This window comes from Balaenoptera ricei, chromosome 3 (genome assembly GCF_028023285.1).
Source record: "Balaenoptera ricei isolate mBalRic1 chromosome 3, mBalRic1.hap2, whole genome shotgun sequence".
Classification (NCBI taxonomy): domain Eukaryota; kingdom Metazoa; phylum Chordata; class Mammalia; order Artiodactyla; family Balaenopteridae; genus Balaenoptera; species Balaenoptera ricei.
Window position 1 is genome coordinate 125,360,704 of NC_082641.1, and position 11,772 is coordinate 125,372,475.

Here is an 11,772-nt window from a genome sequence, read left to right on the forward strand (position 1 = left end):
AGATCCTCCTCCATTCAGGGTGGGGTTACATCCCGATAAACCCATCATTAATTGAAAATATCATACGCTGAAAATGCACCTAACCTACCTGCCTCGCCTACCTTAAATGTGCTCAGAACACTTACATTAGCCTACAGTTGGGCAAAATCATATAACACACAGCCTATTTTATAAAATAATAAGGTGTTGAATAGCTCATGTAATTTATTGAATACTGCAAAAGTGAAAAACAGAATGGTTGTATGGGTACAGAATAGTTGTCAACATACGGATTGTTTACCCTGGTGACTGTATGGCTGACTTGGGTGCTGTGGCTCACTGCTCAGCATCACAAGAGAGTATTGTACTGCTTATCACTAGCTCAGGGAAAGATCAAATTTCAAAGTACAGTTTCTACTAAATGCATATTGCTTTCACATCACCATAAAGTCAAAAAATTGTTATTTGAACCATCATAAGTAGGGAACTGTCTATACCACAGATTGGGTGACTTAAACAATAGGAATTTATATTCTCACAGTTCTAGAAGTCCAAGATCAAGGCACCAGAAGATCTGGTGTCAGGTAAGAGCCCACTTCCAGGTTCACAGTCTACTATCTTCTTGCTGTGTCTTCCCATGGTAGAAGAGGCAAGGTTGCTCTCCGGACACTGTTTCATAAGGGCACTAATTCCATTCATGAGGGCTATGCGTTCACGACCTAATCATCTCTTAAGAGTTCTACCTCCTAATACCATCACATTGAGGACTGACTACAACATATGAATTCTGGGGGGATACAAATATTCAGGCAGTAACACATGCGAGACTTTTAGGATGATGGTCATTCTAGCTCATGACTGGAATGGTGGGCACATGGGTGTTGATCCTATAATAATAAATAATTTGCTTAACTATAAACAACAACAATGACAAAGTCTACATATTGTTGAGTGGATATATTGTAGAGTACATTATATAACCTATGTTTTAAAAATATATGTAATTATACAATAATTACATAATTTTCTTTTTTAACCTATAAATTGAAAAAGTGAGTTTACTTACGTAAACTCTGCTTTTGTCTAAACAAAATTTTCCTAGGCAGATATGCAAGTCTGGACAATGTTGTCCTGTGGCTTCAATAAAAAATCCTGAGAAGGGAAAGACTTTCCCCTACGGTCCAGGGTGGGACGGATCACTTGTGTGGTGGCTTTCCTGTGATGGAGAAACAGCTCTGGGGACCTAAAGAATGGCAGCTTAGTACTGTGGTGGAGTTATAATTGGTTAAAGAATGGACTAGACTGTGAAAGTTCTATGGTTTGGGCAGTGGAATTGACTTTCCTTTCTACTGGAGAACATGCAGTCTTAGGTTAAATCCTGTGAAGGATTTTCACATCCCTAAAGGTGGTAAGAATCTGCTTTGGTCACACACCTATGGTCAATTAATCTTCAACAAATGAGTCAAGAATGTAAAATGGAGAAAAGACAGTCTCTTCACTAAGTGACACTGGGAAAATTGGACAGCTACATGTAAAAGAAAAAACTTAGAACATTCTCTAACATCATATACAAAAATAAACTCAACATGGATTAAAGAGCTAAATGTAAGACTGGATACTATAAAACTCTTAGAGGAAAACATAGGCAGAACACAGTTTGACATAAATCGCAGTAATGTTTTTGGACCCGTCTCCTAGAGTAATTGAAATAAAAGTAAAAATAAACAAATGGGACCTAATTAAACTTAAAAGCTTCTGCACAGCAAAGAAAACTATAAACAAAATGAAAAGACAACCTGCAGAATGGGAGAAAATATTTGCAAATGATACGACTGACAAGGGATTAATTTCCAAAATATACAAACAGCTCATATAGCTTAATATCAAAAACAAAACAAAACAAAAAAAAAGAAAACAACTCAATCAAAAGATGGGTAGATGACCTAAACAGACATTTCTCCAAAGAAGACATATAGATGGCCAACAGGCACATGAAAAGATGCTCAACATTGCTAATTATTAGAGAAATGCAAATCAAAACTACAATGAGCTATCACCTCACACAAGTCAGAATGGCCATCATTAAAAATGCTGGAGAGGGTGTGGAGAAAAGAGAACCCTCCTACACTGTTGGTGGGGATGCAAATTGGTGCAGCGACTATAGAGAACAGTATGGCGGGTTCTTTAAAAACTAAAAATAGAGCTACCATATGATCCAGCAATCCCACTTCTGGGCATATATCTGGACAAAACTATAATTCAAAAAGATACATGCACCCCTATGTTCACAACAGCACTATTCACAATAGCCAAAATATGGAAACAATCTAAAGGTCCATTGACAGATGAATGGATAAAGAAGATGTGGTACATGTATACAATGGAATATTACTCAGCCATAAAAATTAATGAAATAATGCCATTTGCAGCAACATGGATGTACCTAGAGATTATCATATTAAGTGAAGTCAGGTAGAGAAAGATAAATATCATATGATATCACTTGCACATGGAATCTAAAGAACAAAAATGATACAAATGAACTTGTTTAAAAAACAGAGACAGACAGACACAGAAAACAAACTTACAGTTACCAAAGGGGAAAGGGTGGGGGAGGGATAAATTAGGAGTTTCAGATTAACAAATATACACTGCTATGTATGAAACAGATAAACAACAAGGACCCACTGTATAGCACAGGGAACTATATTCAATACCTTGTAATAACCTATAATGGAAAAGAACCTGAAAAAGTATATATGTTACATGTATTATAATATATATATATATAACTGAATCACTTTGCTGTACACCTGAAACTAACACAACACTGTAAATTAACTATACTTCAAAAAAAACAAACTTAAAAAAAAGAATCTGCTTTGGACTGTAGAGTGAGGAGTTGGTTTTTTAAAATATTCATTTGAGGTGACACTGGAACATACAAACTGAATTATTTCATAGCTAGGAATAGAAGCCTGACATCTAGGAACAAAGCCCCAAATTGTAGCTTCTGGAATTCAACCATGGGTATGAGAGATGATGAGGAAGTCAAAGACTAAGGATTCTTTGAGGAAGATGTGATCCCTCAGTCTTATTTACTCTCCTCTCCCAATATTAATTAGTTCAACTGGAATTTGGAGGAATTTGGAAAAGCTAAAAATATTTTAGCTTGAGTTTTTTCCTCTTCTATGTATTTTCCTTTATGTATTTAATCTACAGGATTAAATACTGTTTGTAGACCTCTCTCCGTTACCTTATTTTTGCAGCTATTAAACAGGGCCACATATTGATAATATGCAATTCCTTTTATCTTAGGAAAGTTTGCTTCACTTTTACCTAGTCAATATATTGGATTTGTGGAAATTATTGTTTGATTTCTCATTGCTGTTATGGATGAGAATCAGAGGGGCCATGATTCATACTGGAATGTCACAAGAGTCAGGAAACTCAAATGTTAAAATTTGCTTCCTCAAGTCTGCCTTCCACGAGTAATTATTTACTTAATAATATTCTCTTGCCAAGGTATAAGCTCCATTAAGGTAAAGAATATGCCATGCTTTTTCACTGCTATATTTCCAGGGCCCATACAACTCCTGACAAACCAGAATCCCAGACAGTAGAAGGCCTACGGGAACTCATTTAACCAGTGATACCCTGCTAATAACAAAATCTGTGACAAAGCAAAGTTGAGAAAAATGTAAATTATTTGTTATCAGGTGGGAAGTAATTTCACGCTCATTATTACCTTTGAATACTCATACAATGCAGTGAATCTGTGGTTCTGAGCCTATAAAGCCCATATCAGTAGCGGAGGCAGGCAGTTTTCCAAGCTGTTTAAATGTTAGCTCACTTAAACCTCCAAAGAGTTCCTTAAGGAAGGTTTGATTACCCCATTGTGCAAATGGGAAAATTGCGTCCAGAGAGGAAAAATTACTTTTCAAGTTGACAAAAATATTGTAACTTGATCTTTTGCTTTTATGTCCAGAATCCTTCCTAAACAATGGGATGTCTCTACCTCTCTGAACTGGGAGATGACCAATTTACTTAGGAAGGTGACAGGGTATTTTCAAATTGTTCCATATTAGACTTACAGAGCCCACAGGTTGGACGAAAACCACTTCTTTCATATTCTAAGTGACCCAGGTCCTTTCTGGAAGTTTCCAGTAGGTCTGTTTTTATGCTTTTATTGAAATGAAGTAATGAGACAAATTAACTGAGGTAAATAAAAATTTGTTCATTCCAGTATTGTTAAAAATAATGAAATTGAAATCAGCCTAATTGAGCAACTATGGAAGAATATTAATATAATAAAAATCCATATATGTGATAGAATATGACACTAGGCATCTAAATTCATGTTCTATATGACTATATTTAAGATCAAGAAAATGTCACAGTACATTTCTAAGTCAAAAAAGTGTAAAACAATATATACTACAAAAATTTGATTAAATATGACAAGAACACATATATATGTTCATCTCTGTGTATGTATATATAGATTTTTTTTAAAAACTGGAAAGATATAATTCAATACAGTTTATGTTTCACAGTTATCTATGGGTTTTGAGGTTTCTTGTCTTTTTATTTCTTTTCTAATATTTCTACTTTTTGAATTTTCTAGACTAAACTTGTATTTCCTTGACATAAGAAGAATTGTTTTCTACAAAATGTAACATAGAGGCAGGAAGTTCAGAAATTAGGAGGAAACCAAGCTCTGATAAAGGAATCTTCCTTGTTACAAAGCTGTAAAGGTCTGGATTGCTACAGGACAAGGCTGGACCCACTGCAAATGGCATCCACAGACCTCATCTGTCACGGCAACCTCCTCTCTTCCTCAGCTGTTTCCACATTTTTCATTCTGGCCAAAGGCGCTAATTATTGTTTTGGAACATTCGATACTTCTTCTATGCTCTTTCCTACTGTGGTATGTTTCTTCTGCTATTGCCTCTTTGGATTGCCCACCCAGGGCTGCCCTGGCCAGCGATCTGTTCCCACCCCCCAAGTCCTGTAGGCATCTCTGTGCTCCCTTCCCCAACACCTCCTGCTGAGTTTGTCTTTGACTCATCCTAAATGTTTGGCCTCCCAGGGCCTGCTCAGCCCAGCACACAACGCATCAGTGCCTTCTCTCTCCTACGCAGCTATTCTATCCCCTCTTGAGGCTCTAACACATGCTCCTTAAAGGAGAGGCACCAGCCACAAAGAATTACATTACATCTCACTTCCTTTCTGAGGTGAGTCAACCTGGGTACACGTTGTAGGGAGAGTGGGTATCTGGCATTGTGTTCTGGTACAGCTGGATCTTCCACTGTTGAAGCTCCATTCCTAAAAGAATCCAGGGAAGATGTCAGGAAGAGATGGGGATGTATTTAGAAAAACATGGAGTCATAGACTGTCTCAGGAGCGGGCCAAGCAGACAGCTCTGGACATTGTGCCAGGAGCCTCCAGACATCCTGGAGAGTGGAGTACTGTGGAAACATTTCAGTGTCTCAGATAACAAATATTACACCATAGCATAAAGGCAAGGAGTTCATGTATATTACCTATCAACATATGCTACAGAGCAGAGAAAAAGGCCTCTAGGACACAGGGAGGACCAGGTCACTTTTGCAGGATCAGGAAGACAGGGAGAGTTCAATGTGGTCTTTGGTCAGGACCTGGAACCTCCATATACCATTCTTTAGGGTCGGAAAGGCTGCTACAAGGAAAGGCAATCCCAAGGGAGGATTTGCTCACTGAATTCTCCCTTTCTGTGTCTGGATGAAAATAGCTTTGGAACTCCTGTGAGATAAGAGTATTTCTTTTTTTCTCCCTATACAGTCTCTCAGAATGCTCCAACAGGGTTTAGCTTTCCAAGTCAGAAGATTCTCAGCACAGCCAAGCAGGCCTGGAGTATTAGAAATCTTTATCTTAATTCCAAGAGGCATTCTCTGCTTCATGACCAAGTACAGACCTGCTTCCTCTATTGAGAAGCTCTTGTTGTCTAGAAGCCTCTAGCGGCCTCATCATTTTCTTTGTATCCTTTCAAACAAAAAAATTTTGAGAGAATCGTCAGGTAAGGTGCCTTTTCAAGACACTTAAAATACCTCCATTCTAACATAATACAATTATTCCCAAACAGTAACCTCTGATTTACTTCTGTCTTCTAAGTAGTCACAGGTCTGTCACTGAGATCTATACATTTATTTATAACTAACCAAAGTTTAACTATTCCTGAGCATTTGTTCTCGGAGAAGGAGCATACAATAGGTATATTGGAGATGAATATTCACTTCAAAAGTGGTCTTAATATCCTGATAACCTCTTCTCTGGTGATTGTATCAAAAGGCAACATCCTGAAGCAGTATCTCAGAGCATTATTCTAAGCACACACCAGGAGGAAAAATGGCCAAATCCTTCCCAGTACTCTGCTCACTTCTGTTCTTTATCCTGATACATTTGACGTTACCTTCTGGTGAGTAATGTAGCTGTTTTGGGCAGGGATGTCAGGTTGACTGCTGGGCTGTGACATGATAATCTGGAAGAGGATGCTTTGAGATTTTTGTGTATATATATTTTTATTAAGTGTATCATTTTACTATACTTATATATCTGTATATATAGAGAGACAGACAATGGAGTGTGATCAAAAAAAAAAAAAAGGCTCTGGGCCAATGGGCAGGGGCCTTAGCTTTCCCATCTATTAATGCAGACTATAAGACCTAACTCGTGGGGACCAGGGGCTTGGGTGACTGGGTGAGGTAACGTGTGAAAGTGACTGGCAATATGCCTCCACCACAGTGCATCACAAAAATTCAGAACTTTTGAAAATGCTCTGCCATATATTTGACTGGGTCATTATCTTTTGTGTCCTTTTTTAGAGAAGTCATGTAAAGCAACCTAGCTTCAAAGACTGAAGAGCTTAGTTTTCTTACATATCTGCCATGAATTCTTGGGCATTTAGTCTTCTTACATATCTGCCATGAATTCTTGGGCATTTCATAAGATATGGGGATTGGGTTAAAAGATCTCTTGAAAGTTCTAGCATTTCTTCATTTCTTTCATATATTGGCTGTCAGCTCTGAATCCTCTCAAGCCCAGGCTAATTACTGTTAATCAAAAAATTATTTGGTACACTGGACTGGCAGTGATGCACCTATATAATCTGCTGCTGATTATCTACCAGGAGTAAAAGAATTACACCACATTTTTAAAAAATGAATGAATATATGTATAAATGAAATAATGTTTTCAATTATTGCAAGCTTTCTTGGTACTACATTAGAACTCTTTTATTCTGTCAACAAATTGAGCTATGACTTACCAGATACTAGATTCTTTAACTATTTTCATTTGTTATGGTTTCAGGCCCTCCACACTGGTGGCCACCACATGGAAATATTAAGGTAATTTTCCTCTAAATTTCCTGGGAACAAGACTCTGAGTTTTCTTTGGAATTACTATTTTAGAACCTTACTGAGGCGAGTGATGTTCTTCAATGTTACATGAATGTGGCAGGTACACTGTAGGTATAGGAGCTCAGAGGAGAGTAACCCAAACTGGGAACCAAGCTGAGATTTGGTCATAGGTATACCACAGAGCCCTCGGTAGTGCCTGGAAAAGGTTTATGGACACTGGCGGTTGCCAGGGGGCAGGGCAGGTTCTTATATGCCCACAGACTTGGGCATAACATGGTTTCTGCTCTGGAGGGGCCCACAGTTTGGTGGAAAGAATGCTCCTAACTGCCCTGTGATATGCAGAGAATGCCTACGGGAGTTGTGAATGGCAAACGCCAACTCTAAGATATAGACTGAGGAAATGTGAAGGAACAGGAAATCTCTGAACAGAGCCTCAAATTCTGTTTCCAACTTGTATGAGGGCAAAGTGACAGAGACACCTTTTTCATTTTCAGCTATACCTCTGAGCACTGAATATATTGTGGGGTAAAATAAATGTTTAATAAATGGGGGAAACGGTGAAATGAAAGATTTTTTTGGTTTTTTGATGTGGATTTGCATCACTGTACTCCTTCACTTCAGGAGCATTTGCACTTCAAGCTTTTGTCTCATTAGTAAATTTTAAATTTTACTTCTTAAAAAAATACATTCATGAGTTGACTGGTGAGAAAGATGTTTTGAGGGCAGCTTGGCCTTCAAGGGACCCATAGATCAGAGTGCAGAACCTGTCAGAGGCTATAGCTCCAGCAAAAAAGTCTATAGAATTTGTCCAGGATTTATACTCTAGCCTCATAGAGTTGAGTCCTAGATTTTTCCTCTCAAGAAGGTTGCCTGCAAGAGTAGTCCTCCACTTGTCCATCAATTTATGAACAAAAATAAGCTTACTCATTCTTACTTATTTTCTCATGAAGCTTACAAAAATAGCCAGAAAAAAGGAAGAGAGTGACTGTTTTTATAGTAAATTCTATAAATAATTCTACAAATGAAAGAAATAGGATGATACAATAGAGAATATCTATTGACAGTAGAGATACTACTATCAACAATGTGATCAGTGAAGGCTTCTTGGGCATGGGGATATCTGAGATGCGAAGGGTGAGAAGGAGCCACCCAGATGGAGAGCAGTGAGGAAGATTTACCTACTTGAGTCACTGATTAAAGACCTGTGTGACTGGAACACAGAGAGGGAGGGAGAGGGTGCAGCAGATGTTATAGTTACACAGCAGATGAATACATAGCCTATTCACCTGATGAATATACATCCTACTCTAAAGAGAAAGAAAAGCTATATTTACAGATGATACTAATTATTCTTGCTATTATTTGACTATATTCATTCAGTTTGAACTATTTTATATCTTATTGATTTTGCACATATTTATAGAGCAAGACTAAGTGCCAATATATGTGCTGGACACACAAAAGTTAGTCTAATCAGAAACAGACCTTACCCTTATGGGCTTATAATTCTTTGGAGTGTGGAATTAGTCAAATAATTGTACAAACGCTTTATTACACACTGATTAGAGATACTTAAAAAGGAATGGAAAGTTGGGATTGTATTTTGGGAAATCTCTCTGAGAAAGTAGGTCATAACCTGAGCTCTGAAGGTAGAATGAGTTTAGGTTCAAGAAAAAGACAATACATTTGATGGGGTGGTTGTGACAAACCACAAGACTCTAAGATGGAGGGACTATGGAGCATTTGAAGCAAAAACAAAACAAAATTTTAAAAAAGACAAAAAAAAAACCCATGGAAAATGGCAAAGAGCAAGGTGGTATAAGGCAAGGTTGGAAAAGTCAGAAGGGTACAGATCACATAGGGTCTTTTAGCTTATACTAAGAAGAAATTTTTTATGTGCAGTGAAATGCAATTAAAAGAGCATAAGTACAGGAGTAATATGATTCAATGGATGTTTAAATTACAGAAATTAGAGGCTACAGAGGAAAGGAGAAAGTGGAGGGATTAGTTGGGTGACAGACAGATGGTGGTGGCCTGGCCATGGTGGTGGTCTTGGATAAGGGAAGAAGGGAGAAGAGCTCAAATATAATCCCTCTTTCTCTAAATACTCAGCCCAAACTCCTTCCCACCTTGTATTAGAGGTACTTTATCTACCTATCTTATGGTAATCATAGAGCCCCTGAGACTATCATCGTCAAGCTCAATCATCCCAGAGTCACTGCTCTCAAGCCATCACTGATACCAACATTGCAAGCAGACATGGGTTCTGGTGCCACTGAGACATGCCCCTTCCTTTGTTTTCAGTTTTCCCTACAAAATCAGGGAGTTACTCTAAATGATCTCATGTTTCACAACTTCAAGATAAGAGTTAGCTTGGAGATATTTTTAGTAGATAAGATGTGATAAATATTTTAAGTCAAGGCATATAGATTTCAGTGAAACATCTTTTCTAATTATGGGGCTTCAGTTTCCTTAGCCGAGTTGCCATAGAAAATTTCTAAGACTAATTCCAGGTCAAATAGTCTGAGAATAAAGGAGACTGAGAGAGAAGCTAAATTTCCCAAATCTGTCCTGTTAACGCACTCTTCCTTTTCCCACTATAGCATAGCAGGCCTCCTTTCTCTCTTCCTGTCAGGAGGTCCCGACAACAAGGGCATCACATACGTTGTTAGCTGATGGACATACGTGGGTTCTGGTTCCCTTGTTTTGTGGAGGGAGAAGCTAGAGAGCTTTTGTCAGACTAGGATATGATTCTATGTTTAGATTTTCCTAGTAAAGTCCAGAGGTGTCTGTGAGTGTAATTCTAATCGTATCATTCTTTTCAACTCAATTTCAGGTGAAATGTCCATATAAGAAAGTAGACTGAGTTGGTTCAATGGAACAGTGAACCCCTGCCCTGGTATATATCAACCCATCTGTGGCAACAATTTGGTAACCTATGAAAACCCCTGCATCTTGTGTGTTGAGAGCATGTGAGTAATACTGGGAGAAAAGAAGAGAACAACGAAAAAGCTTAGTGCAAGGTGATTACCTCTTCTACCAAGTACAACAGCCTTGAAGCCAGGAATTTGCTCTAGTTTGCTCAGATAATAATCAGTCCCTGCTCAGGAGAACATGTGGCAATACAAAGCCCACTGGAGTAGAAAGCAGACTTGCTGTACTCAGTAGTGTTTGCTAGGCCCTTTCTTCTCTCAGCAGTCGCATTCCCATACGCCAATTGATAGATTTTTTTCACTTGAAGCTTTAAATATCCCTTTGAGTCCTTGAAATTCTTTGATTTTAAAACAAACTGTACTTTTGCCTTCTCTCAGATATCTTCAACTTCATATGTGTCTGAAACTCTGAGCTAGGATAGGTGACTATAAAGTTTGGGTCCTCTGGCTAGTTTAGTTTTTGGATTTATGTGACATGATTATCAGTGATTAGACACTAAGTCTCACAAAACTGTGGCTTCAGGGTTGATCTCTGTATAAGACAGTGAAGTTCACAGGGAGAAAAACTCTCCCCATGGCACCAGACTGGAGCCCTCCACCCAACGATCATTTTGTAATTTTCACAAAGAGCAATGAGATAGGAATGTGTACATCTCAGGCCACCCCCATTAATGAGGAATTCAGCCGAAGTGTAAGAGTATTAACAGAGTAAGATGAGGACTGATATGCCTCATATATCATAAGCTGAGGCCGGATTAAGTAACTTATTTTCAAAGAGCTTATAGTATAGGTCATAGTATCTTCAGTGGCATCTTAGAATCATGGAAGGATAACAGGGTAGGAAATCCAATAACCTGGCTTTTGTCTGTAATCAATGCCCTTTATGCTCTTAGTTTCCTCAAATATAAAATAAGGGTGATAGATAATTTTACAAGTATTTTTGTAGCTCTGACACTCTATTAATAAAATATTCTGATTCTTCCTTTAGGAAATCTCAGGGAAAAATTAGATTTCTGCATGATGGAAAATGCTGAGTGGACTCAGACATGAAAGAAGTACCTTTTTTTAATCTTTCCATTGAGAAAATCCTTCTCTTGCAACTCACCCCTCCTTGGATGTGTTCCTAGTGACAGAGAGCTACCCCTAGTGAGCTTGTAGACCTCTCCCCTCACTGATTCGCTGCCTTCCATATTCTCCCTAATAAATAAACTTTTCTGAAAGTCTCATTTAACAAGGGTCTCAGATCTGTGTCTCAAGCCTCAGAAGTAGAACAAAATGAACATTTGAGCCAAAGGTCAGAGACAAACACGGGGCTTAATCAGGTCTCTGATACTGTAAACTATGGAATAATCTAACAATATGTAAAGGCTCCTGGTTGTCTTCCAAGGAAGACAACAGAAATTTCTTCCATATTCCTTTAGAATTTAAAAAAAACCCAATTAATAGGAAACATGTCTAAA

General features: G+C 38.1%; 1 protein-coding gene across 1 annotated transcript; it reads left to right on the top strand.

The window, feature by feature from the left end:
• The first annotated feature begins 6,366 nt into the window (after positions 1-6,366).
• Positions 6,367-11,346, top strand: LOC132363850 (serine protease inhibitor Kazal-type 14-like). Its single transcript, XM_059919547.1, is given in 5 exon segments — positions 6,367-6,434; positions 7,322-7,367; positions 10,216-10,237; positions 10,240-10,351; positions 11,301-11,346. Coding segments are annotated over 5 exon segments (294 nt in total).
• The last annotated feature ends 426 nt before the right edge of the window (positions 11,347-11,772 follow it).